At 43.5% G+C, this 27,597-nt stretch overlaps 3 protein-coding genes across 4 annotated transcripts; 2 read left to right on the top strand and 1 right to left on the bottom strand.

The window, feature by feature from the left end:
• Positions 1-343: 343 nt before the first annotated feature.
• Positions 344-19,395, top strand: LOC121183230 (PH domain leucine-rich repeat protein phosphatase 1-like). Its single transcript, XM_041040203.1, has 17 exons — positions 344-2,288; positions 7,078-7,274; positions 8,336-8,461; positions 8,658-8,806; positions 10,904-11,050; positions 11,540-11,767; positions 12,118-12,320; positions 12,427-12,487; positions 12,594-12,689; positions 13,459-13,614; positions 13,810-14,010; positions 14,472-14,634; positions 15,362-15,492; positions 15,595-15,711; positions 16,472-16,666; positions 16,791-17,028; positions 17,547-19,395. The coding sequence occupies exons 1-17, from the start codon at positions 665-667 to the stop codon at positions 18,699-18,701; spliced, it is 5,187 nt and encodes a 1,728-aa protein (XP_040896137.1). The 5' UTR covers positions 344-664; the 3' UTR covers positions 18,702-19,395.
• A 961-nt stretch (positions 19,396-20,356) lies between these two features.
• Positions 20,357-24,260, bottom strand: si:ch211-191a24.4 (uncharacterized protein LOC100150331 homolog). 2 transcript variants are annotated; one of them, XM_041040208.1, is made up of 4 exons: positions 24,120-24,260; positions 23,644-23,740; positions 22,836-22,954; positions 20,357-21,945 (listed from the first exon to the last, which is right to left on the bottom strand). In XM_041040208.1, the coding sequence occupies exons 2-4, from the start codon at positions 23,736-23,738 to the stop codon at positions 21,287-21,289; spliced, it is 873 nt and encodes a 290-aa protein (XP_040896142.1). In that variant the 5' UTR covers positions 23,739-23,740; positions 24,120-24,260; the 3' UTR covers positions 20,357-21,286. The 2 variants fall into 2 exon arrangements, with proteins under 2 accessions (XP_040896142.1, XP_040896143.1); XM_041040209.1 differs by having other exon boundaries at positions 23,644-23,743; positions 24,120-24,257.
• Positions 23,771-27,168, top strand: c6h8orf82 (chromosome 6 C8orf82 homolog). The gene is made up of 5 exons (XM_041040211.1): positions 23,771-23,806; positions 24,178-24,264; positions 25,113-25,284; positions 25,378-25,426; positions 25,866-27,168. The coding sequence occupies exons 3-5, from the start codon at positions 25,120-25,122 to the stop codon at positions 26,363-26,365; spliced, it is 714 nt and encodes a 237-aa protein (XP_040896145.1). The 5' UTR covers positions 23,771-23,806; positions 24,178-24,264; positions 25,113-25,119; the 3' UTR covers positions 26,366-27,168.
• The last annotated feature ends 429 nt before the right edge of the window (positions 27,169-27,597 follow it).

Below are 27,597 nucleotides of genomic sequence, written 5' to 3' on the forward strand. Positions count from 1 at the left end.
TAATGTAACTGCAGTTTATGTTGCATTCACAGCCTCAGTGTGGTTTGTAAGGAAATAAAGGGTCAGTGTTTCTGCTTCTTTTTGTCATATTTATCCGAATATCAAAGCTAACAACACTATCCACCAGATCACACTACACTTAAAAGACATGCCAAAACACGCCGAATAAAGACATGTTAACATGTTCAACATTAGAGAATAAGTTCTGGAAGTATTCGGGCCATAGTGTGAACGCGTCGCATTAATGGACACAGTGTACATAATTCCGAGCACTGTGGTGGCACGCGAACGTCTCATAATTCATATCCAATGAGACCCCGCCCTGTCCACCGTGTACGGCTGACCGTCAATCTCTTCGGTTTGTACAGTAGCGGTCGCGCCCTCACGCGTTAGCTTCCATGGCGACCAACTAGAAAAGCGTTTTCTCAAGTCAAGCAGCCGGTTAGCTCCGGTAGGAGAGCTAACGGGCGTTTTACCGGACGGGATGATGTAGCTGAGTAACTCTTCGGACGAACTGCGCAGCACCTTAGCATGCTAAGCTAACGTGGAGCCGCCAGGATAAACTAGCCAGTAACTACAACGAGCTAACGGCTCTGAGCTAACTCGGGCTAGCGTTCACCTGCGGGCTGTTGCTAACTAACTGACGCCGCCGCTAGCTAACGGGATGGACAGTGCAAAGGAAAACGAATCTGGAGCGGTTTCAGCTCCATCAACACCACAGGGGATAGTTGATTCGGGCAGTGACAGTAACTCCGTTAAGCCAAGTGGATTAACACCACTGTCTGCTGGAAAGAGACCCTCTATCGGGGAGGATGACGGAGGGGGCGCAGAGGCGAAACTCTTCGGGAAGGGACTTGCAGCCACCTCCCTTCTCCAAATTGCTATAAGGAACGGGATCTATCAAAACCAAGTTGCCAACGCTATCGGCGGTGGGGGCAAAAATATAAACATGCCCGCCGTGAAAACAGCCAGCATTTACAGTCTGACATCGGTCAACAGCAGCACTTCTGTCAACTCTTTGCTCAGCAGGAGACGGCAGAGGCACAAGAGGAATCTGTCGCTGGGTGCTCCGCCGACCAGCAGCTCGCCCGGGGTGTACTCTGCGGAGGCGGCCAGTCCCGCACCTTCCGCCTCGCCGCTGAGCACCCTCAGCCTGGATAGGAAGACTTTTCTTCGGCAGAAGCAGTCAAAGCAGCTTCAGGCCTCCGATAAAACATGGGTGAGATCGGACCTTCGGCGGGGCTGCATTCACGTCCACGACTGGCTCACGCCCTCCTATCCACGCCCGGTGCTGTGCACAGTGGATACCACCGCTAAAGAGGTAGCTTGTAAGCTGGAAGGGAGCAAAGCTGGAGCTGTGTTAAGAATTAATTGCAAAACTACTGCTTTAATTGACTTAAATGATAATTGTAAAGATAGTAATGGACAGACTGATGATATTAAAAGTCTTAGTGACAGTGTCGATGTCAAAAACCCCAAAGAAGAGGAGAATGAACACACCAAACAATATTATCCTGATGCTAAACTGTCTTCTAACTTGCTGGATGATAAAACTGCTAGTAACTCTTCATCTGAGGTCTACCTGAATGACATTGGGATGGATTTGAGCCTGAGTGCGGCAGACTGTTATGGAGTCTACTCAGGTTCAGATATGGAGGGCAGCACCTGTGAGGACTTCAGCCCAGGTGGACCCAGAAGCACAGAGCACCAGGACTCCCTCAGTGATGGTCTGGGTTTGGGTACAGACTCCTCAGTGTTGAGCCCTAACTGTGACAGTGCCCCAGAGGGACCTGACCCATTTGAGAGCTCCTCAGATGAAGTAGATCTCACCTCTTCTCCAACTCACTCTACCGGTGACTCTGCTGCAGATCAGCACGGAGATCTGTCCACCACCACAGACCCCTGTAATGCTTCCAACCAAGTGACAAAACTAGATCATGACAGTGAAGCTGGAGCTGGGGATAACTCAGATACCCCCAAATTAATCAAACCACCCTCTAAATGCTCCAGCAGCTCTCAGACTCGGCCCCTGACCAGCCAAGCATCTGTCCAGCCTGACCTGGAGATCCCCGGGGGCAGCAGGGAATGGCTGGAGCCCATCAATACTAATCCGACCCCGGCCCTCTTTGTCCAGCTGCATGGTGGAGCTGTGCGACGGCTGGGAGATGATGAGAGACCTCTGCAGATATTAAATGAATACCTCACTCATCTTGGGTTTGAAGATGCCTGGAGAGTGCAGGAGGAGGGAATGAATCCAGAAATTGGCTGCCTGATTCGTTTCTACTTCGGTGAGTACTTTGTCTAAGTTGTAGAAAAATCTGAATTCAGAACATCTTTAATTCTTAGTGAGAACAGAAGAAGATCCGCAGGACAGGTATGCTTTAAGTGTATTTGTCCAAATCAGGACATTATCTTGGGAAGGTTAATTATAGTTCCTGTTTAAATGTTCTGAGATAAAGCTGTTATACAGCCACTAGCTGCTAATTACACCATGCCATTTTCGTTGTGCTCGGCTTGTCTCTGCTCATTCATTGTTCATCCATTCGCAGTGTACCGTGAGTGCTCATTGTGCTAGGTCAGTCAGAGTGTTAAACAAGTGTATTCAATTGTTCTGCGGGGACAATACCTAGTGTTTTGCCTGTAAACCACTCCAACCCCTCTCTGTGTGCAGTCCTGTAGGGAGACACATCTGGAGGTAACAGGTCTGATCTTTTGGCACACCAGAGACCAGAATCATGAGGCATTATGGATTCGGTTTCTCTTCTTGTTCTGCTGCTGTTGTTATTTATGTTGTTATTGATAATGATCCTGTTGTGCTGCTGACAAGCACGGTAAGAGGATGTAAAAACAGCCATGATCCCTTATGGGATTAGCACAACTGGATATTGTTTTTGACCTTATTTTTACACCCTCAGCAAAGACCATGGGGATAAAGAGTCAGGAACCAATGTTGTGGTGATGGAGCAGGAAAATTATAATAATTTACTAAAATGAACACTTCAAGTTCATTTAATTCCCATTCTCTGTCTTATTTAAACATTTTTTTGAACATTTAAGAAAACTTTTTTCCTCTTCTTCCTTTTTACTGAGAAATACGCCATAAGACATACTAGTACTACTTATACCATTAACCTAGATATATACTCATGGCTTTAACTGATAATTATTTCCATTGCTGATTAATCTGTTGATTATTTTCTTGATTAGTCAGTTAATTGTTTGTTCAGTAAAATCAAGCCTTGTAGTTTCCTGAAGCCACAAGTGACGTCCTGACTTGTCAGACCGAAATTCAAAAATGGAAAGATATTTACTTAGCAATTGCAGAAGAATAAGTAAACCAGCAGTATTTACATTTAAGAAGATGGAACTGGAGACTCGAAAATCATTCATCAGTTCTTAGAACTGTTGTTTATTATTTTCCTTTCAATTGACTAATCAATTAGTCAACTATTTGTCGAAGCTCTTTACTCAAGACATAATTCAAAACAAGTTTTCCTCTACCCTGAACATGTTACACAGGGAGCTGGGCAAATTCCCCCACCTCCCCCTACACCCCCTGCCCTAGGCTCCCACAGTAACATGACAGAGAAACAAAGCATGACGTAGAGCTATGCTGCTGAAAGCAGGGGCCCTGCCACCTACTGCAGACAAACACACAACCATGAAACAAGCAGTGACAGGCTGGTACGTATGACGGGAAAGTGGAAGTGCTACTGGCATGACAGGAACAATCACAGAGGAGAACTGGTGTGGTGATATGACGTGACAACAACGTTCATGATGTTCTCAGAATAAGAAATCCCAAGTTAAATTGGAGTAATTTATCACAAGTCATCCACTGTAAAACATTGATCTCTGCCTTTTTGGTTTATAACCCCTTAAAAGGTTAGCAAAGTTAACTCTCCACCCCATGTCAAGCGATTTATTTTGTCTCAGACTGTGTCATTTTGAAAGAAAGAAGAAGTAAAACTATCCGTTAATTGACAAAAGAGTATTTTTGCGCCACACTTTCTTTTCCTCACAGTACGTGTTGTTTGTTAATGTTGAAGTTCAGAGTCGAGCCAAAGGATTTTGACTAAGCAAAATTCCCACCGGTAAAATGCACATTGCCAGGTATTCTCTCTGTTTCAAACACACACACACTCACACACACACACACACACACACACTCACACACACACACAGTGCTGACAGAAAGAGAAAGGCGACCTTAGTAGAACTCAGATTTCACCTCCTCAGTGTTTCGGATCTGTCAGAGACAGTCGCAGCAGCAGACGCCTCTTCATCCTGGAACTGCAGCATCCCGAGGTCACTGCTTTACTTTACAAGGTTAAATACTACGTATCCAACAAACTTGTCTGATATATGCGGCCTAAGCTACCTAAAATTAGATGTAGGGCTTATTTGTACTGTGTAATATATCGGAAAATAATGAAAAATGGCAGTTATAATGTCCAGGATATTCAGTTTACTATCATGTGTCACAAAGAAAAGCATTAAACCTTTACATTTAAGAAGGTAGAGTCAACAAATGTTTGGCATTTGTGCTTTGAAAATGGCTTAAACAATTTCTAAGATTATCAGGTGATTTCTGTCAAATGACTGATGATTGATCAACTAATTATATCACCTCTAGATGTTTGATTTATAAAATGACAGAAAATGGCAAAAACAGTGTCCTACAGTCCAAGATTCCCAACATTTACAAGTGTCTTGTTCGAGCCTTTGTCCATAATCAAATGATTCTCAGTTTACAATGAAATAAAACAGAGTAAAACTAAAAATCCTCCTCTTGAGGATCAGGAACAAGCAAAATTTTGACATTTTTGTTTGAAAAATGACTGAAAGGATTAAATAAGGATGATTAAAATAATTGCTGATTGATATTCTCTCAATTGACGAATCAATTAATCGATTAATTGTTTCAGCTCTAGTCAGATGCTTGGTGCCCTTAGGGACAGACATTGGGCGTGTCAAGGACAAGATGCAACCAAAAGTTTTGTTGTAGCTTGAGCAGGAAACTGCTATTGGCTGCTTGCTGAGAGACAGGATATTCCACAGTCGGAGAAATGGACGGAAGGAAAGGGCATGTATGCGTTTACATATTAGCACGATACATCTCGCCTCCGCCGCCCAGGGAAGGGTGGACTCACACAATACGCATTCCACGTGATTGTTTATTTTAAAAGGGGTTGTGTTTGAAAGAATGAGATTGATCTGCTCCATGAGTTATATGGTGAATTTCGAACAGATACATTGCAGTACATGTACATTGGAACGCTTGTGCACCCACCCCCTTTTTTTTACGATGGTGATCGTAAAAAGATATTGCACATGGTAATAACAGAGGTATATTTCACAAATGGTATTGCACATCATTTATTATTTACATCACATTTATATTTATTGTATTTATTTACATCACATTTATCAAATCATAATGGTAGAAGAAGCCACATGATGTTTTTTTTAGTAACATGTTAATATTGTATGAAATGACCAATATTCACACAACGTACAGACCATCTTTGTGGAGGTTTTTTTTACTCTAAAACATCAAGCCACTGGGTTCTGAGCACTTTTGGTTTCTTCCATCGTATCTTTACTTACAGTTACTTGCATCATTGTTGTCTGCACTGTCAGGACTTGCTGTTCCTGTTGGTACTCAGGGTCTGTACAGAGCTCAGAAAAGGAGCTTTCATGTGGGCAGATCCTTCATCTTGGAATGAACCGCAAAAAGCCCTGAAATTATGCACGGCACTCACCCAAAATGGATTTAAACACAACTCGAGCTGAAATGCTTAGTTGACTGACAGAAAACAGGTCAACTGTTTTAATAATGGATTAATTGTTTCAGTCATTGCCTGTTTTTAGCTTTTCAAATTTTAGGTTTTGCTGCTTATCTTTGTCATGTATAATGGTAAACTGAAATGTGTTTTGGGTTGTGTGCTTTTCGTCAGTTTAAAGCAGCAACTGAGAAATGTGACCTTGGGGTGTGGGAAACTGTTAAGCTCATATTTCACCATTTTGTGACATGTTATAGAAAGCTGATTGATCAATCAATTCTAAAAGTAATCTGCAGATTATTTGGTAAGGAAAATAATGATTAATTGAATGATTTGTGGACATTTATGGACCCAAATGAACAGGTACTGTAGCTGTAATTATTTAGTGACCTGCTCTTACATTTTTTGCCTTTTCCTGGCTTTTGTGTGTTTAATCTGTTGGTAATTGTGACGTAAGTGTGCTGCCGTGTTGGCAAGGACTTTGTTGAAGGAAACATTTCTAAGTGCCACATGTTGATCATGGTTGAATTAAGAACTTGAGTCTGGTGCATCAAATTTTGCCCTTAAAAATGTAATTTGTTAAAAAAATGTCTGGCAGGTTTTCCCAGAGAGGGAAAGAGGTTCACTACGCTGCCATACACAAGAGCTGGTTAGTTCTGGTGAAACCTAAGTGATGTTTTGTGTAAGTGACTGGAGGAGGCAGGAGGGAGGATCTAGGTGCTAGTGTTAGAAGACATTGCATAACAAGCTAATCTGATTTCAGGCCTTTCCGTGGCTCAGACTCTTCATGTGTCTCCTTTTCTCCTGTTCTCTGGTGTGATGATGTGATCGGTAGAGCAGACCAGAAGACACAGTTTTATAAGAAAATGTAGTGTGTGTATATTTTGCAGAGTTTATGAGTTGGTTTTAAGCGCATGGGGCAGTGCAGGGCAGTGACCAGAAACGCCATCAGCCCCCCACCCCCCCACCCCCACTGCCTTGTGTCTGTAACTGAACTGAGGCTGCTTTTGGTGCCAGCGAGGGGTTAATGTAACAAATCATGCCTGAGTGACTGCTCTCTCTCTCTCAGCCCACAGGCTATTAGCTTCAGTTCACTTATATAACCACACAGCTCTCTGTTGCTCTCACTTTCTGAAAGAGAAACCCAGTATGAGCTGAGAGAGTTGATTCACAAAATCCCACAGAGCTAAAAATAAAACTCTCTGTTGTGCAGAAAGCCATTATGAAAGGTCTCTGTATAATAACCACCACCCTCATGATTATCCGTGATCTTGTGTGTTTCTCTCTCCAGGTAAGCCTCGCAGTGCGGGCGGTTCTGAGCGCGTGCAGCTTTCAGGGGTGTTCAATGTTCGGAAAGGGAAGCTGGCGCTGCCAGTGAACCGCTGGTCGAAGCGTCAGGTCACGCTCAGTGGAACCTGCCTTATTGTCTCATCTGTGAAACACGCCCACACTGGCAAGATGCACATCCTCCCACTCATCGGAGGAAAGGTACTTTAAAAAGTGGTTTCATGTCTTTAACGTGCGAAGCAAGTGTTCTGAATGAGTACCTGTTTATCAGCTGTAAAGGGGCAGACTTCCTGTCTGTGGTTTAGACCAGTGCTACAAAACATTTTTGTTATGAAACTCCGAGGTCATTCACCTCCTCCTTCAGCTGTGTGTGCTCCTGCTGCATCACGTTGTGCTGCCACACAATTCCCAACTAACTACAGGTCTTCATTTAGATGTGGTGCTGAGAGATGGCTCAGTTTGTTATACTACTGTATTATATACAGTTGTGTGCGAAAGTTTTGGTACCAGTGAAAAAATGACATTTAGTTCTTTTTTGAGGTTAAAAGAGGTAAATGCAGACCTGCAGAAACCGGACATAAAAAATGAAAAGTAGAAAAATGAGAATAAAACCCTGTGTTAGCTGAAGTTACTGTTTTAAGTCTGCTTTTGGTCCCTAAAGACAATATAACAACAATGTTGACCCTAAATTTGAGACTTTTCTGTTTTCTTTACATCCAGATCATAGGTAACTGTAAGACAAACTCTTCAAAACATGAAGAGTTGGAGAAGTGATGTGTGCTCGTATTTGAATGAATCTTTATACAACATTAAAACACATAGCATAACTCTATGGTGTTCCATAACTGATCAACTGAGACCAGAAACAGACACCACCCTGATGAAGGCAAGAAAGCAGAAAAAGTCTCATTTAAAAAAGCATGGTTTATTTGAGTAGAGTTGTGTAACTTGTTTTCATTTTAGTTGGACTATTACAGTTCATACTTCTCTGCACCTCTGTGTGTGTTAGAAATAAAAGTGTTTCTTTAGCCAGAAGAAATAGGAATAATGCTATTTAATCCATGTCCAAAACAGAAAAACACAAATTTCTGGATCCTTGGGATCTACAGTGATCAGCTCATGGTTGTGTACCTCTGGTAAAAGAGAAGGGTCAGAGATTAAAAAGTGGTTCTTTTTGAACCTTCAGTCATTACGCTGACCCGACAAACAAATACTTGTTTAAGGAAATCATGGAGGAAACTGAAACGTGTTCTGTGCTGCAGGTGGAGGAGGTGAGGAGACACAGCCACTGTCTGGCTTTCAGCTCAGCTGGTCCTCAGAGTCAGACCTACTACGTCAGCTACGACTCCTACTCAGAGTATCTGCGGTGGCACAGGACGGCCTCAAAGGTAAATTAAGATTTATACTATGTATGTATTTTTGACCACAGTAACACTCTTGCTTCAACTTTTACATTTTTATTGACACATAAATTCAGGGTTGATGTATCATGATGATGATGACGGCAGTGTTTTACACATCTGCCTCTTGTGAGCTCGTTATTGTTGCTCATCGCGTTGTCCTTCCCACCCTTCACTGTGTCAGATTGTGTCCCAGAGGGTGAACTCGGTCGACCTGTCCTGCTGCAGCCTGGAGGAGCTGCCTTCTCAGCTGTTTTACAGCCAGGACCTCACCCACCTCAATCTCAAAAACAACTTCATGTCCCCAGACAAAGGTGTTCCAGCGCTCACCAGGTGAGTTTCTATCATCAGCACACAACACACTCAGACTGCGTGTTACCACCCTGTGTGTTTTTTGAAGCACAGCAAGAGGAGGAGCCAGCAGATGAAAGCAGTATTTTCCTCTTTCTGTTTTTTTTGTCTCTTCTGGATGTGGAATGTCCCTCGGTGGTTCTTTCTGTCTTGGGGAGCTACCATATGGTCTATAGAGGAAGCAGCTTAGATCAAATTACAGATGACGTGTGTGTGGGTGGCTCTGTGGTTTGGATGATTAAAAACAAGCTGCAGTCATGTTTAGAGATTTGACATCAGCCACCTGACCTCTGGGGCAGAGGGCTTTTCCTTGTTTTCCAGGTCAGATTGTCAGATTGGTCGCTGATGTCACGATCTTATGAAGAGAAGTCATTTTACATTGTAAAACCACATCCACACAGAGCTAAAACTGAAAGTTAAAATCTCATGTGTCTCTCATCTTTGCCTTTCTGTCCACACTAAGTTGGCATTTTCAACCTCCCCAAAAAAAGAAAACAACAAAAACAGTGTCTACAGAGTAGACAGAGTGGCTAAATCTGGAAATGCTCACGCATGTTTTTAGTGTGTGGGGAAAACAGAGCTTTTGGCAGTCAGCACTGTCAGCACTAACCCACTCTGTGATCACTCAGTTTTAATGTCACAGCCATTGTTTGTCATTGTATGTTGAGTTTATCACACGACGTAGCGACAGTAACTGGATTGTGTCTGTTCGTCTTCTGACGAGAGGTTGGCTGTGATGCACAGTTTTGTTGGAGGAGCCAGAGAAAAACCACACTACTTATGTCACCAGACACATGTATGGCTGTTCTTTTAAAGTATGATCATGAAACCAATATTAAATTGCATTCTAAGTGGTATTAAAAGGTCCTGAGCTCTGCAGAAACCCTGTTTTGGACTGACTAATAGAAGAATGGAACATTGTGCTCTGTCATACAAGGCTGAGATCTGCTGATCTGTTATGTTTGGACTTAAAATAAAACTCATGTGTAGTATTAACATAATAAACCAATGAGAATCAGTCATGCTTGTGGCGTCATCTCACAGTGTGTGTTAACACCTGCCTGAGTAATAATGTCCTCGAGCCAAAATACAGCTTTCTTTCTCTTGTCTTGTGCAAAAACTAATTTACCAGCACAAGATATTTATACACACTCAGACTCTGTTAGAGAGCTGTAACTCCTGTTTAATGATCCAACGTATTGTCACGCGTTGTCAGTTAAAGTGGTAATGACCTGACTATTTGACATGTGTATATAATATATATACACAGACATGGTGGCCGAGTTGCTTACAAGAAGAGAAGCATTAATGTGAACCTCGAACTGTATATTTTTTTAAACTAAAATGCTCAAAAGAAGCTGTTACTGTCATGTTGTAATCTCTGTTCTTTAAGTTTAGGCTTCTCATCCAAAATTTACTGCACAGTGACGCTGCCTCAGTTTGCGTCTTTGCTGTCACTTTATGCCAAGTGAACATTATGTTTAAAACCTGACATTTTCTCAATGGAAATGAAAACAGAACGTGTATATATATAATCCCATTGTTCCTCCACACACACACACTCGCTTCCCAGTTGGTGTTTTGAGGAATGTGTTTGTCCCGTGGTGTTCCTGTGACTTTCCCTCGGAAGGACGTGGGTCTGGTTTAGCCTTTTGCCCTGACCCCTCTGTGAACTGGATTAGGTTAGGCCTGGGAAGCCAAGGAGCGAGCACACACACACACACACAAACTCCTACCTGAACCACATGCTGCATTGTTATGGTGAAAGCTTTTAGTCATGTAAACATTTAGCTTTAAATAGTTTGTGTACTTTATGTGTGTGCTGCTGTATCCTTGAGACCATGTGCAGGCTTCCACCCTGGTAATTTTCCCAGTTTATGGGGCAGGTGTTATGTAACTACTAAAAAAAGTTTTCACAGTGTTTATTTTTATTAGAGCCTCAGTTCAGAAGAAGTCCAAAGTCTGATTGTAGCACTGCGATTAATATGTATGTCCCTTTTTTCCTGCCCTTGCCTTCCTGTCCCTCCCTCCCTCCCTCCTTACCTACCTCTCAATGTCTCTCTTACTGTCACTCTCTAGGTTTTGTAAACTGAGAAGCCTGAGTCTGTCAAATAACTCTCTGTCCGAGTTTCCTCTGGCCTTGTGTGACATCACCTCGCTCAGTGAGCTAAACTTGTCTGGAAACCATCTCTCATCTCTGCCTGCAGAAGTAGGAACCATGCACAAGTAAGTGGGCTGGAAGAAAGTGACAGCCTCAGGGCTGCCGTTATAAATGATGATGATGATGATGATGATAATTTGGCAGGTATTTGCCCGATAGCCAAATGTGTCCTCAGTGACCTGTACTTTGCTGACAGAGACATCAGACAGGGGTTGTTGTCATTGTGGTCCCATCAGAGCAGATTAATCCCTCTCTGTATTAAATGAACAACTGGCTGAGCACCAGACTTCTGTCCTGACTTTGCAGAGGTTCTGTCCAGGTGATCAGAGTGTGGAGTCATGATGACGAGGTCCCTGTATGATAGGGTATCTGGGGTCAAATGCTGTGTGGTCATAAGTGTTTTGTTCATTTGTGCTTTAATTTAACGTGCAACTTCAGGATGACATTAGAAAGAAAGACTAGTAACTGGTGACAGAGAGTAACAGGTCTCATACAATACCACATTACCACATGCAGCAGTCATTTATGGTTTAACTCTGTCTGTTTGTGTCCAGTCTGCAGACTCTTCTCCTGGACAGTAACTCCCTGAGTTGTCTGCCTGTGGAGCTGGGCTCTCTGGAGGGCCTGACCTACCTCGGCTTATCCTTCAACTGTTTCAGCTGCGTCCCCCCCGTCCTGGAGAAGCTCAAAGGCATGGAGAGACTCTGCTTGGCAGGGAACCAGCTCTCTGTCCTGGATATGGCTGGACTGCAGTGGCTGCCTGCTCACCACATAGATCTCAGGTAAGAACATCCTCACACACTCTGACATTTTTAGAAGTAATGCTGGAACAAAGCTCAGCTGAAATCTAACACTTAGCAAGATGCCGCAGGAAAAATGTGCTCCAGATTCTTCATCGCTGCTCGTCTTGGTCTTTTTGTCTTGTGGATTTGAAAGTCTTAACAACAAATAATTAAAGTAAAATATAGCCTTTTTTAATTTATTAATTTTTTTTATTAATTAATTTTTAATTTGCAGCCAAAACAGCGAGGGTTTAAACTGGAGCTGAAATCAATGAATTCTAATCAGTCACCGACAGTTTTCCTTTCTCACTACCCTGTTTCCTTCCCTGTTCATACTCTCTCTTGTACAGATTAAACCAGCTTCAAAAGGTGACAGTGGGAGACTCAGAGCAGCTGGTCCACATTGTCCAGCTGGACCTGAGAGATACTGGTCTACAGGAGCTGGATGTCAGGTCTCTCTGTAGGCTGGAGCTCCTTCGCTGTGACAGAAACACTCTCTCCCTCCTCAGAGTCAGTGGCCACGCCCTCAAGAACCTGCATGCTGCACATAACGGTACAGACACGTATTATGTGTTGTGGAGATGTTAAACAGATTGTGTTTGACACTAAATACACACTGACACTGAGACTATAAAGAGTTCTGCATGTTGTGTTTGTAGAGCTGAAGCAGCTGGAGGTGCAGCCTGTGCCAGAGAATCTGACTGTTCTGGATTTGTCCTGGTAGGAAGACTCACTACGAACACTTCACTGTCCTATTTACAGTGCAGAAGAGTTTAACAGGTTCTTGTTCTTGAGCTTGTTGCTGACTGTATTTGTTTTCTTAAAGGAACAAGCTGGGGTGTGTCCCTGACTGGGTGTGTGAGAGCGTCAGGCTGGAGGTGTTGGACATCAGTCACAACTGTGTTACTGAGCTGCCCATACAGTGAGCGTCACACAAACACACACACAACACCTGGTTTTTCACAAATGAATATAAGGTTATATCAAGGAGAACACCTTACACCTGGCACACAGATTCTCAAATTTGAGATTTGTGCCAATGAAATGTGTGTTTTAAGCTGAAGCTTCTCTTTTGGCTCATAATAATATAAACCACTGTGAAGTGTTTTAACATCTGATGAGTCTTTAAACTCACAGTCATATTATTATTATTATTATTATTATTATTATTATTATTATTATTATTATTATTATTATTATTATTATTATTATTATTATTATAACGGGACCTCTTGGATTGTGTTCCATCTTCTCCCCGGTACCTGTAGCAACACGCCCACACCAGTGCAGTGCTATTTTCAGTCAGTATACAGCTTTAGGCAGCATCTACCACTGAGCAATTAAACATGTTAACTCTTGCACTGAACTCACTTTTCACATTACTTTTTATGTAACACAAAGACAGTTTGATGATGTATTTGGGTTTTTAGGGGGACACACATACATAATGACATCAGCCTTTATATTCAGCTTCAGTCCACACGAAGCTCTTTCTTCCTGCTGTCCATGATTGTAGAGTTAGTTCAACATAATGTGTACTTATTGAACCTCAGTGGAAAATTAGATCATGAAAGCAGAGTGTGTTTTGTATACTGTTCTGTGTCCTCATCAGGGTAAAACAGGTCTGCTCCCACTCACAGATTTACAGTACACACAGAGACACTGAGCTTGCTGTACTGTTTGTGTTGTAGGCTGCTGTCCAGTGGGAGCTTGAGAAAGCTCCTTGCAGGCTGGAACGAAGTGTGTCGGCTGGCTGAGAGGCTGGAGAGATCACAGCTAGAGGTCCTTGACCTCCAACACAACTATCTGACTGAGCTTCCACACAACCTGTTCATCAAAGCACAGAGGTGCACACAGCAACACAAACATTGTTTTTTCCATGTGTATTTCATTCTGCTGCATCTCTTCATCTGTCTGTGTCACATCTTTCTTTCATCTGTTTCTGTCTTTATATTTGTCCTCCCATCGATATGTCTTCTTTTTTGTCAAGTAATTGTACAAACAATACAAAGTTTGTGTTCTCTGTTGGGATGTCTTCACAGCTTGCGATACCTAAATGTGTCGGCCAACAAGCTAGAGAACCTCCCTGCAGCCAGCCAATCAGAGGACAGCTGCAGCGCCCTGGAGGAGCTCTATGTGACCAATAACGGCTTGACAGACAAGTGTGTCCCTCTCCTGACGGGACACGGTCGTCTGAGGGTGCTTCACCTCGCCTACAACCAGCTGCAGACCTTCACTGCCAGGTATAATGCAGTACTGTATATGAATACTATCTCTCTTTAAGTGGCAGTTGTATTCCTAGAATTGTGTTGTACTTAAGGACAAATTAAGAAATAGAAAACTCACACAGACACACACAGTCGACCTCAGAAGTGTTTCAGTAGAGTTGTTAAGGTCTAGTTTGAGAGGTTTAAGTTCACAAACACACTGAGGTTGAGATCTAAGGCTGCTTCTGGCTTTGTGCACCTAATTTTAGGCTTGCAGGTCCACCCAAACTTACTTTAACTCACATTCCTTTGATTTTACAAGTTGTTCTAATCCTAAAAACATGGTACATTTTACCATATCATCCAGTCTCCAATCACAGCCATCCTTCACAAATAGTTGTGGGTCACAAGAGAGTTGAGTTTGATAAATGTGGTTCCCAAAAATAAAAATTTGCTGCGCCAGCGCTCTGATGTAACCGTGCCTCCACTTCCTGCAGTAAACTGGCACGACTGGAGCAGCTGGAGGAGCTGGACCTGAGCGGCAACAGACTGAGGGCTGTGCCCACCACCATCCTCAGCTGTCAGCGCATGCACACACTCTCAGCACACTCCAACTGCATCAGCGCGTTCCCCGAGGTCCTCCAGCTGCCTGAGATCAAGGTTGGTCAGATACACACAGGTGTTTGAGGCATTCATTCATCTGAGTGGGGGCTGCGCACTAATATTTTTCTTGCTTCATTGCTCGATCTTTCTCAAGGCATACGTCCACACAACGTCCACAAACACCTGTATCAGCTGTTCCCCTAGTTAGTGTGGAATTAATTCTGAAAATTAGGGAAGAAAATCAGCCTTATCCCTCTGTCTCTTTATCTGTCTGTCTCTGTGTTCATCTTCATTGGGTAGAGCCAGATGAGGAAATCCTTTGTAATCTCCCGGTAACTCCCTAATCTCTGCCTTTGTCTGAACCTAAATGACGGTTTCATACTCCTGCCAGTGCATGAGTGTGTGTGTATGTGTGCAACAAGGGTAGTGAAATAATAGAGTTTTTCATGCATTGTGATTTCTATTGAATGATTCAGTACTGGTGCACAAAACCCTTTCGAGGCTTTTTAAAAACCGTTTTTGTTACCTGCATGGTTTCAACATTGGTCTTTGCTAATAGAAAGTAACCAGGACATTTGATCATCTCAGTTTAATGAATCTGGGAATCTATTTTGCTGACGAGGACCTGGATCCAAAATGGAGTTCACCAGTTAGAGGGTAAAAGTGAACTGGATTAAGAACCCTGCAGGGGACTGACCCTCTCTCACTCTCTCTCTCTCTCTCTCTCTCTCTCTCTCTCTCTCTCTCTCTCTCTCTCTCTCTCTCTCTCTCTCTCTTTCCTCAGTGTGTTGACCTGAGCTGCAACGAGCTGACTGAGGTGACTCTGCCAGAGACGCTTCCTCTCAAGCTTCAGGAGCTGGACCTCACAGGAAATCCTCGCCTCAACCTGGACCACAAAAGTCTGGAGCTCCTCAAGTATGAACTTCCAACATAAACAAAAGCAAAAGCAAAAATCTTTAAAATACAAAACCAACTAATTTTTTTTTTTTTTTGCCTCTTTCCTCCTCCTCTCTGAAGTAACATCCGATGTTTCAGAGTAGATCCATCTCCCTCTGCTCCATGTGTGAGCGAGAGCCATGGGGCCCCTGCAGTGTGGAGTCACGGCTACACTGAGGCCTCTGGAGTCAAAAACAAGTCAGTCCTTTTCCCTCTGTTTCTATTTTTACTCACCAGCAGATTTTTCTTTGGAATTAATGTCTTTTATTGATCTCTGTAGTCTGTAAGAACACAATTACATCAGTGAATAAACCTAATTTAGATTATTTTGCATTTTTCCAAACCACATTTAGAACGTGCTTTCAAATTATACACAAAAATAAATACAATGCAATAACAAAAGTAATGAAATAAAAATGTTCAATAGAAGCATAAAAACAGCAAAGTTATGAGAAAGCTGGTTTATGCAGATGACTTCTTAAGGTGCTCTTGTAAAAAGCACTGACTCAGCTCACCTGAGGCCATAGTGTAAAAGCATGAAAGTGTGTTTGTTTTTTTTTTTTTAGAGACCAGGTCTAAATACAGTCAGCAGACCTGCAACGTCTCTGAAACTACGTCAATAAAATATCCTAGTATTGATCTTTGCACATTATACAGTAGATTTCTTTATCTAACTGAACCCTGGAGGGTTCAGACTGCAATTATCAGAATCGTACATTTATTTATTTATTTTTTAATGCAGTGGAAGCTGCTACAGTGCAGCTGGGGGGTTTAATGCTGGTGCTGGTCAGAAGTTTTGCAGCTGCATTTTGAACAGTTCAGACCTATAAGGGAAGAGTTGGAGAATTAAAGAGGCACGGAGAGATAAAGGCCGGGACGATGCTCCGCTGGATTTCCTGGGAGAATCGTTCTCATCACACATGAATAACTTGTGGATCATCTTGTTTGTCGTTCTCAGGCTGTGTGTGGCTGCTCTGGCCCTCGACAGCTTCTGTGGGATCCGTGAAGCTCTGTATGGAGTTTTTGACGGGGACAGGAATGTCGAGGTGCCTTATCTGCTGCAGTGCACCATGGGAGACGTTCTAGCAGAGGAGCTCCACAGGGGCCAGAGGCAGGAGGATTACATGACCAACACTTTCCTCACCATGCAAAGGTAAAGTTTAAAAAGGTTCCTTGAACAACACACAGAAGGCACACAATCACACCTGGATATTCCCACAGTGACAGCGACTGTACACACTCTTACACTCTTGTGTTCGTGTGTTGATCTCCCACAGGAAGCTGGGCACAGCAGGCCAGAGGATGGGCGGCTCAGCAGCTTTATGCCACATCAGACACGACCCGGTGGCTCCTGGCGAGCATGGTGGCTGCTTCACTCTGAAGGCCGCCAACGTGGGCAGGTGCCAGGCTGTTTTGTGCCGAGACGGCAAAGCTATGCAACTCTCCACCACACACACTGTCAAAGAGGAGCCGGAGTACCAGAGGGTTCGACAACATAACGCCATCATCACAGAGGTAAAGACAGGCTGTGTTCACTCATGGTTTATATGTCGTAGCTTTAAAATGATGACTTGATTTTCTGATCCACAGTAAGTAGATAAAGCTCTTTAAGTCATTTACTTAGCAAAAATGCTGAGTATTCTCTGGTTTCAGTCCTTGGATGTGAGGATTTCTGGCTCTTTTGTGTTTTATATCATTGTAAACTGAGTAGCTTTGGGTTTTAATACAGTTGGTTGGACAGAAAGGTCTATCTGAAGATGTTACCTTAGTCTCTGAAATGTGTCACTTCATTTAAAAATTATTTTAAATAAATACATTAATAATATGATAGATTATAGCTGCAACTAACGATTATTTTCACTACTGTTTTCACTATATTGGACCAAGTGATTAATCAGACAATCGCCAGATTCATTGATTCATCATTTAGTTTATCAAATGTCATTATTGTCAGTACTGTTACTATTAGGTGCAGCCTTTGTGTGCACTATGTGAAGAGTTGTGGGAAAAAATGTACTTCCTCTGCTCTGCAGGATAACAAAGTCAGCGGGGTAACTGACTCCACCAGAATTATGGGTTACTCCTTCCTGTGCCCGTCTGTGACCCCTCAACCCCACGTCTCCACGGTGACGCTCACCCCGCAGGACGAGTTCTTTCTCCTGGGCAGCCGAGGATTGTGGGACATGTTGTCTCCCAGCGAGGCGGTGGAGGCGGTCAGGAATGTACCGGACGCTCTGGCTGCTGCTAAGAAGCTGGTGACTCTGGCTCAGAGCTACGGCTGCTCCGACAGCCTCAGCGCCGTCGTCGTCCAGCTCAGCATCACCGAAGACTGCTGCTGTTTTTGCGAGCCACCGCCCCCGCCCCCCAGCCCCGGCCTGGGTGCACACGCCAGCACACACCATTACTCAGCAAGCGGTGATGGTGGCATACCACTGCCACCTGCCTCCTCAGGAACGGTGAGCGAACTGAGCAGTGAGTTCAGCACGTCTGAAATGAGCAGCGAGGTGGGATCCACGGCATCGTCAGAGGAGCCGCCGCCTCAGACCGAGCCCCTGACATCACACCTGCACCTGCCGGGACGCACCGGCGTGCGAAGACCTGCCTGTGGAGGAGGGAGCTTCCAGAGGCAGTTCTCTGGAGCTCTGTCTGACAACGGGCTCGACAGTGAAGACGAGGAGCCCATCGCAGGTGTCTTCTCTAACGGCAGTCGTGTGGAGGTGGAGGCCGACATCCACTGTCTCCACCGCCATGACGGCCCAGCAGCACAAACACACACTCACATTCAGCCAAGCACAAACATCCCTCCTGCTGTCGCCTCGCACCATGAGCCTTCACCCCCTCCTTTCTCCTCCCAGTCTCCTTCCCCCGTCCCTCCCTCCTCTCCCTGCCTCAGCGGAGAGGCTCGGTCCGGGACACTGGGCCGCAGGGCTCGAGCTAACGGCTCTGTAGCCTGCCAAGGGAGGAACCAGGATCTCATAGAGGAGGCGGGCGACGCCCCTGTCAGGAAGCAGGGGGGCTACTTCAACGCTCCCGCCCAGCCGGACCCCGACGACCAGCTCATCATCCCGCCAGAGCTGGAGGAGGAAGTCCGGCAGATCATCCAGCAGCAGCAGGAGCAGATGCAGACACAAAACCAGCAAGCACACAGCTACCAGAAGCCTGCAGACTATTTCGTCACACCACTCTAACTCCAGTTCCCCCTCCACAGCAGCTGGTTTCTCCTCCGGGATTTCAGATTTAGTGAGTTTCAGGGATGGAGAACGGTGGATTCAGGACTGCCGGTCTCGACGCTCGGCACTGCATTCATTTGTACCGCTCCCTCCAAAAACCTCAGAGTATTCTGAACATGCTCATGGACCAGAGAGACTGTGTTTCGTTAATGGTTTTTGTTATATACTTTATTTTCTACTGTTAACTCTATGCCCCCTGAAATGCAATGCAATTTTTATAACACTTTATGTTGATTCAATCCTCACATGTAGTTGAGTTTTACCATATCTTTAATTTGAAGAAGCATTTTGAATGCTTTTTATTAGACTTTGGAGATTCATCCTGTGTTAAATGGTACTTTTAGATTTGGACCATTGTGTTTTTTTGTTGTAGCAGACATTTCCCCAGTTTGTGTGGCTGATGGCCTTACAGTTGTCGGAGTTAGTAAAACTGTTTAACTAACTCCTAGGAGTTTAATGCTTTAAAGTGACTTAGTCACTGAAGCGTACTAATATTCTCTGAGAGAAAAGATGATTATTTCAGACGGCTGATGTTCCAGGTTTGCGTTCTCGGGGTTGTGCAGAGTTCAGAGTGGTGCTGCAGTGGTGAGTAGATACTGATCAGGATGATCCTACACTTGTTACCAGCTCAATAAATGTTCTCAGAACAGTGTTACAGACTTCTGGACAATGGCAAATCGCACAACAGAGCTACTTTTGCTATATAATAAATTTAAGTTTTCAGATAAACACAACATGTTGACTTTGACTGCTTGCGGAGAGGTGGTGGATACTCTGATACATTGTGCAGCCAGCTGTTACATTCTTAAACTCATATTTTCTGTTTGTCAGGATCTTTTAAGCACTTTGCTCAAAGTTCACACAAATTACAGACGTCTTCTCATGTAACCCTCTTGGTATCAAACCATGCTGATAGTTTTAGTGTTGTGACAAGATAGATACTTGTTTCTAGAACTTCTGCCACCACCTTCTTGAAACACAGGAGAATGATCCAGAGATCTGACTGACCTGCTCAAATTTGTTTTTAAATGTTTCAAACATGTTTCCATTAAGTTAGTACAACAATCAAAACTTGTATTCTAGAGCCTGAACGGTTGGTTGATAAAGGGACAGAAAAGTAATCTTTATACTACTAATTGTTTGGCATTTTTCAAGCCAAAACCACAGCCAAACATTTTCTGATTCCAGTCTGTGGCAGCAGAGATCTGAACCACTGAAGTGTCTTTGTAATTTGGGTGAACGGAGCCTTTTTAAAGGATCGGCACAACAACAAGCACCAAACCCTCAGTTCTCTGGGCTACTGTCACGTTGTCTGTGATACAATCGCTGCATTGTGTTATGAGAAATGGTAAAATTAGAACTTGGGTAATTACCTCACTCGGGAGAATTTCTTTTGTTAGTAATTAAGTCTTGACTGAACAGACCAACAGTTACATCACTGCTGTGTCCTTTGTGTGTCTGTGTGTGGTCCATTGTGCGACAGCAGAGAGGGAGACACACAGCAGCGATGTCATGATTGGCAGGAAGCCTCTGGAGGGGACAGAAGGCAAACAGGAGCTGCGCAGGCTTCTGATGCCCCCTACAGGCTGAACAGAGTCAAACTGAGAGAGTCACACAGGTGGACGTTTAATTTGAGTAGATAAAACCTGTACAGCTGAGGTGCAGTATTAAAAACTTTACATCATAAAGTCAATCTTTGATATTAAAAAAACTAAAAAAAAAATTCATACAAGTTAAAAACATTTGTCTAATCCAACATTTAAACAGTTCATTTGAAAACAAAATCAAAGGACACAACCTTTATGACAAAGCACGTAATCTGTTTTTCCCTGCACTACCTGGACTAACATAAATGATCCCGAACAACAGGTATCACAAAGCTTTTTATCATGTTCTGTTCACTCTGGATTTACTGATCCAGCCACGAGAGCGTTTACAAGCCAGTGACGTGAGTGTTCAGTGTGATGGGAGATGAAAACTGTGATACACTAGGGAAAATTAGGTTAGGCAGCAAAGAGCGACGTATACTAAGGTCAAGTATCAACACTAAAATCACACAAGTAAAATTTGATTCACAGTCAAAAGTAAAGTATGGTTGTTAGATCTGCCAAAGCAGAGGAAAAATCCAGTCTGAAAAAAAAAGAAAGCCTAGAACGTCCACTTGATCACTTTTTACTCTGTTATCCTCTCATTGAGTCTAAAAAGCACTAATAATGATCATGAGCTGCAATGAAGAAGAATCTAAAAGCATCTGCACTGTGAGGACTGAGAGATACTTAGTGAAAATAACAGGCAGTTGTAATCCTCACTCATTAGGGTAAACTATACCTCTGTTAGAGATCTGTTTTCATTCCTGTGTGGACACATGGCTTGTGCAAAAAACGTTTCTGTCTGTGACGTAGTTATCATGGTATAATAGCCCCTGAAAGGTCACAGCAGGATGATTTTAACAACTACTTTTGTGTTTAGCAAAGTCAACCCATCAGCTTCACTTTGTGATACAGGCTCCAGATGTCCATCATCATCAGCGGCCCCTCCACCCCTCACACGGAGGTGGTTTCGGCCCTCAGCGGGGCCCTCTGTGGCTGGGCTCGGGCCTGCTGTCTCTCTGCCTCTCTGCGTTTTCTCTCCTGCAGGTAGCTCTTGACTCGTCGTATGGTCTGGATGGTGAGCACTGTGCCGGCTGTGTACAGGATGGCTGTGATGAGCCCAAACAGAGCCACGGCTGCATCCGCCCCGCTCACGTCACAGCTCATCCAGGTGTAGCCGTTACGTGCGTACAACCTCTCCCGCTGTTTACAAACATCGGTGGAGTTGACCCTGATGATGAAGTGCAGGTAGAGACCGACAGCCACCACGTATATCACTGCGCCCACTGCCTGAAACACCAACGCTCCGACCAGAAGCTTCTTCGACATCAGGTGGGGGGGTTTGTTCCCGGCGACCACAAACAGCAGCGAGATGACCCCGAAGGTCAGGCTGAAGGGGATGCCCCCATAGATCCCCGGCGCTCTCATCTGGCTGTACTGCATGTCCAGGTTGCGTATCTGTTGCAGCTCAGTGCCCTGCAGGTTGAAGCTGGAGTCGAGGCTGATGCCGCCGAGGCCGGCCGCCGAAGATAACCCCGATGTCACCATCTGAGCTGCAACCGCACAGATCAGGACCAGGGCGTTGGTCAGTACAGCACAGATCAGCACGATACCTGGGAAGAGAGTGGACACGTGAAATAGGTGAGGACACAAATCCCAACAGTTATTTTCAATATTGATAAATCTGCCAAAATACCCTATTTAAAAATAAATAGTAGGTATTAAAAATAAACATCCTGTACTTGTATGAGCTCCGCTTGGTCCTACAAAACAATCCATCTGACATTTGCAGATTTGATAGGAAAACCTTTGAAGAATGATGTGTGACTGTAACAGTCAGAAGTCAGAGACCTGAAAACCTGATGGACTTTAGACTCGACTGGAGACCAACTGGTCCTGAAATACTAGAGACTTAATATGTACTTGCCCCTCAGGACTTAACAAGACTAAGAGTCTACAGCCATGCTATGAGCTCATGTCCTCAGATGCCTGGTTTTGAAGCCTTGAAAATCTAAAAGCCAAAATATTTTATTAAAACTGATGTTAAATAAGAGAAAAGCAACCAATCCTCATGTGAAAATCTGAAATTAAAACATTTTTGCCTGATGAACGACTTAAATGATTAACTGGTAACCAAATAATTTTATATGTAGAAGTATGTATATATATGAATATGTATTTTATGATCTGATGTGTATTAGTTTTCAGCACTATACAGAATCCCATTCCAAGAGGATCAACTCTGTTGATACACAAAACTCATCAGGAGCATGTCATTAAACTATCAGACTCAGGTATCAGGCAGTGAGCCTACTCCCTCATCAATGGGTCACGTTACACTGCTAAAGTCTAAACTCTGAGAAAAGCAGTTGGTAAACACCAAAAAAACCAGTCTGTCCAGTAATCATAGGAGGAGGAACTGAACTGCACTGAAACCAAAGTCTGCCCTCTGTCAAAGCAGCTTTCACTTGCAGTCACGGCTTCTCCTCGGGTCGTGACTTACCCCTCCTGGAGCAGATGTGTGTGCAGCTGGAGCCATGGTGCTCCACTCGGGGGACCTCCCGCACATGTTTGGGAGGGTGGTCTCCTTCTCTGGGGTAGTATGGGGGTTGAGATGAAGACCTTATAGGCACATAGAAACATATGCATGATAACACTGACAAAACAATCACTGCTGATTTTTTACTCCATAACATTTTGGAATTATAAATAATAAATATCCACAGGAGAACCTGGTATTGTTGAGGAACTAATCTCAACTAAATGTCTAATGTCTAATCTTACATTTTATTCCAGAATATTTTTGGCTGATTTGATTCAGTTGTTTCTCATGTATTGAGAAATACTTTTTTTTCAGTACATAATAATGACCTATGATTGTAAAAGCTGTAGCAATATTGAAAAAAATGCAAAATTAACTGTAAAAACTCATTAAAACTAAGAATCAGTCAATCAACTCAACTTCAACTTAAGTATCAAGAGTAAAAGTCTGACTGATATATTATTATATAGGACATTATTAGACTGTTAATACTGATGCATCCACTGATGCATTAATGAATCCATATTTTATATTTTGAGCTGTTCTCTGATGTTTGCTGTTTTGTGAAATACTGGATGCTTTGACACCTTCAAGCTCTGAACACTTATTTATTCGACAGGATCTGAGTAGTTGGCAGATTTAGTTTCTATAGAATGTCCATTAATCTTTCACTATTCATTTAAAGGTACAGGTAAACTGTACTTGCGCGCAGTATTGGAGTAAATCGTAAGTAAAGTACAGGTGCACTGCTGCAGTACACTGGGCACACCTGTCCGATGACGGACGTCTGTCATCGTCCCGGTAATGTCGATGGTCTCCGTTCCTCTCCCGGTGTCCCCGGTTTGAACGGGGCTGATGGCTCATACCTGCTGACCGAAAGGGACACGTTAGGACGCAGAGACGACCTCTGACCTCCAGAGAAACCGTCACAGGTACTGAACAAGAAACCGCGGCTCAGCACAGAAAGTTAGTTTTTTAGCGACCGCTGACGTGACGTCACGACGCCAGAAAACGTAAAGTAAACTTATACTATTAACGTCAAAAAGACTTTACGATGAAAAACTAACTAAACATAAACTTTGCTTCCTTTTTAAACTTCATATCAAGCAGCCGTGGAGCAGGTGAGTTAAAAAAAAAAAACAACAATAACATGGCTTCGTATTTTCTTCGATACTTTCTTTTCTATTTTAATCGGCTAAAAACTTTCGAACCTGTTCAGTCGTTTGCTACCAAAGACAAACTTACTGTGAAGTCGATGAACGCTCTTCAGACTCCGGCTATAACGCCATTATTTAATCCTTAGATCACTCGACTGTCGTGTACTCGGAGTCCAGGTAGAAACTGCTCCACCCCTACCTGGAAGAGGAAGAGGCGGAAGAGAAACCGACAGGTTGGTTCAGGTAGATGGATGAGTCCTCTGGTCACAGCTTCACAGCTGGAGAGCCAGACTGAAGATTTGTTTTGTTTTGTTTTGTTGCTCAAGTTCAAGTCGTTACCAGCTCGTCTGAATCAGCTGCTTTGTGTGTGTGTGTGTGTGTGTGTGTTGTCAGTCTCATCCGACTCATCCGAGAAGCCAAAGAAGCCTCTGTTTGGACTCTTTTAGGGGGCGTTGGCCTTTTAACAGCACTGTCAGAGAGGAATGCTGTTGTTTATGTGCCTCTTTTATCGGCACAGACATTTACATGAAGCTCCATGAAGAGCCCTCTTCACTCAGCAATAAATTGCTCTCTGCTGTTGTACAATATGCAGGACTTTAAATTAACAGGTTGGGTTGTGGGCTTTTCCGATTATAAACGAAACAATCAGAAAATACTCAAAAGACCAATTGATAAGTAATAATAATGATAATAATAATTATTGCTATATATAGCTATAAAAGATTTAAAATGCCTAAATAACAACAAAGCAAACAAAAAAAATGAAGTGAAATGAAATACTTATTGCTTTCTTAGATTTCTTTTTATGTATCGTATTAAGTCCTGTAATCTACGCATTTTAAAACACGTATCATCAGTGACCAGCAGGCGGCAGCAGTGAAGAGCAGACGGTGTTACGGTGAAGCTCTTCCGGGTCAAACAGTGTCTGCAGCTGTAAACAATAACATGAGGACACAGCGTTAGTTGTGTAACTTCTTCTTACAGTAGAGTGTCCGGTTAATATACCGGTTGTCATTTCAACTCCTCGTCTTCTCTGTCTCCGTGTTTATTCCTGAACATATTCGCTGTGCTTGTGGTCCAGTTCGGCCATGTTGTTCCTCCGGGCTGCGGCTCTCAGCTGCGGAGGTCTGACCGCTCTGCGCTGCCTGCCCGCCGGCTACACCGCCTCTAGAGCTACCGCTACGTACATCCAGGGCCAGAGCCCCGAGCCACGCATCCGAGAGTACTTCTACTATATGGACCACCAGGGACAGGTGAATGTGTGAAGGGACACCAAGCACAGTCTTCAAAAATAAAATCTGCATTCTCATTCTATCATAACATGTCGGTGTGTTCTCCACTCACAGCTTTTCCTCGATGACACTAAAGTGAAGAACTTTGTCACCTGCTTCAAAGGTATAAACACACACTGCACACTTATGCTACTAATTCAGATTTATCACTGGAAACAGACTGAGCAAACACTGGGACGTACGAAGCTATGAGAGTGAAAACAATCACACACAAAGAAATACACAACACAGTATTATCACATCATCATGATATAGTTTATTGTCTCAGTGAGAGATGATAATAATTATTTACCTTATATATTTTAACAATGATTTTGTAGGTAGTATCTGATGTTCCACTAGTGACACAGACACAATCTGGGAGCAGAACCACCTAAAAATGGATTTAAATGTGTCCAGGTCACTTTCAGGAGCTCAAAATTATTCCCTCTGACTACAGGTTTTAACTGTGAATCCACTTTCACATGTTTCATCAGCCTGACTCTTAGTTTTCACGGTAAGGTATTTTTGTCATCCATCATCTGTCTTTCTGTTTTCATCAGATAAACAGTTCCTGGTCTTCTTCTTCAGTCGTCTGCGTTCAAATCAGAGCGGGCGCTATGAGGAGGACTTCCCCTTCCTGTCCTTGTGCGGGAGGGAGAGGAACTTCCTGCGCTGTGATGACCGACCTGTGGTCTTCACTCACCTGCTGCAGACCCCTGCAGGGTCGCAGGGGATCATGGGAGGAGACCAGGAGCTGCTGTCGTACTGCGGCGGAGCGGAGAAGCTGTCCTTCCCATTCCGCCCTGAGGCTCTGTACATGCATCCCATCAGTGGACGAGTGTATCATCCCTGCTCAGAGCGCTCAGGGAGGGTCGGCCTGGTCCGGTCTGCTCTGGCTATCGAGCTCAGCCCATTTTTTGTTTATGCTCCAGAGCAGGGCCAATCAGGACAGCCCACACATTTTCTCTGGGGAGGACATAAGCACACTCTGACCAATGAGCTCGCAGGATTCTTCCCCTCGGCAGATGAAGGCAGCGGGCAGCAGGGAGACCTGGGATAATGGCCAGAACTAGTCAAAGGTTTACTTTAGTTTCTGAAAAATTTCCCCATTCAGCCACATATGCCATGTCTTTCCCAAATACATGTGGGAGAAGACTACTGCTGTGGGGCTCACAGTGTGGTTGTCACAGTTAGAAGGATGAGCCGATGTGTCCTCCTGTCCTAATATATGTGACACATGAGAAGTGGACTGTCATTCACTGTTGATACAGTGTGTGATGCAGACTTCATTGGTTAGATTAGTGCATTGCATCAACACAGGCTGCAGTTCAAAACAATTCACTAGCAAAAAGTAAAGAGAAAAGTCTGAAAACATACTGTTTGTTTTGCAGCCTCTCAGATTTATTATGTGACCTCCTGTTTTGGCCACTGCTGATCTAAAGCTACAGGTGCTGAGATAAAGAGGTTGAAAGCTTGATGTATTTCAGCTCAGACCTGTGTCACCACATTTAAAGATCAGGTCCTGTCATGTGAAAATATGGCACTGAATATAAATAAGAGAAATGAGCAGTTTGGTTAGATTGGTTACAGATGGTTATATATCACAAATACAGCAACATTTATAAAAACAACTAGAGCATCTCCACAGCTTCAGCAAAGACACATAGACATACACAATTCTAACAATGGGCTTTTTATGTATAAGTGATGCCAGGAGCATTTCTGATAACTGAAATGTGCTTTGGCAACAACCTCATTTCAAACATTTTGAAATATACTACTGAAGATATTGTTGGTTGTTGAATAAATAAGATATATGTTGCTTATTGTTTTTTGCTTTGTTAATGTCAGTTTTTATCTCAGATCTCTACACCTCTCTCTCCTTTTTCTCATGGATACTTTAACTATTTCAGTTTTGGCAAACTTTATACTTATAAATCCATATTTATACATTGACCTTTAGGTCAATGAAGATTCATGGAGTTTAAACAGTTTAACAGTGAAGTTAGACATAATTATCACTACAAGGACCAGACACTGGTATTAAAATGCATTTTGCACTTAACAGCCTGTAAGAGCAAATTTATCTGGAGTACTTTTGATTTAGAGTTTTCACATAACCCAAGTGTCATTTCTGAGCTTTAATCGTGAGGAAAGTTTGATCAGCTTCGGACACAATCGTGTGAAACTGCGACTGCAGCGAAGTTTTGCCCACACACATCACGCCTTATCCTGCCGTTGCGGTATTTGTCAGAGGCCCCGCTCTGTTCTTGACTCAGTAGGTGAAGGAGT

The sequence above is a fragment of the Toxotes jaculatrix genome, chromosome 6 (genome assembly GCF_017976425.1).
Source record: "Toxotes jaculatrix isolate fToxJac2 chromosome 6, fToxJac2.pri, whole genome shotgun sequence".
Taxonomy (NCBI): domain Eukaryota; kingdom Metazoa; phylum Chordata; class Actinopteri; family Toxotidae; genus Toxotes; species Toxotes jaculatrix.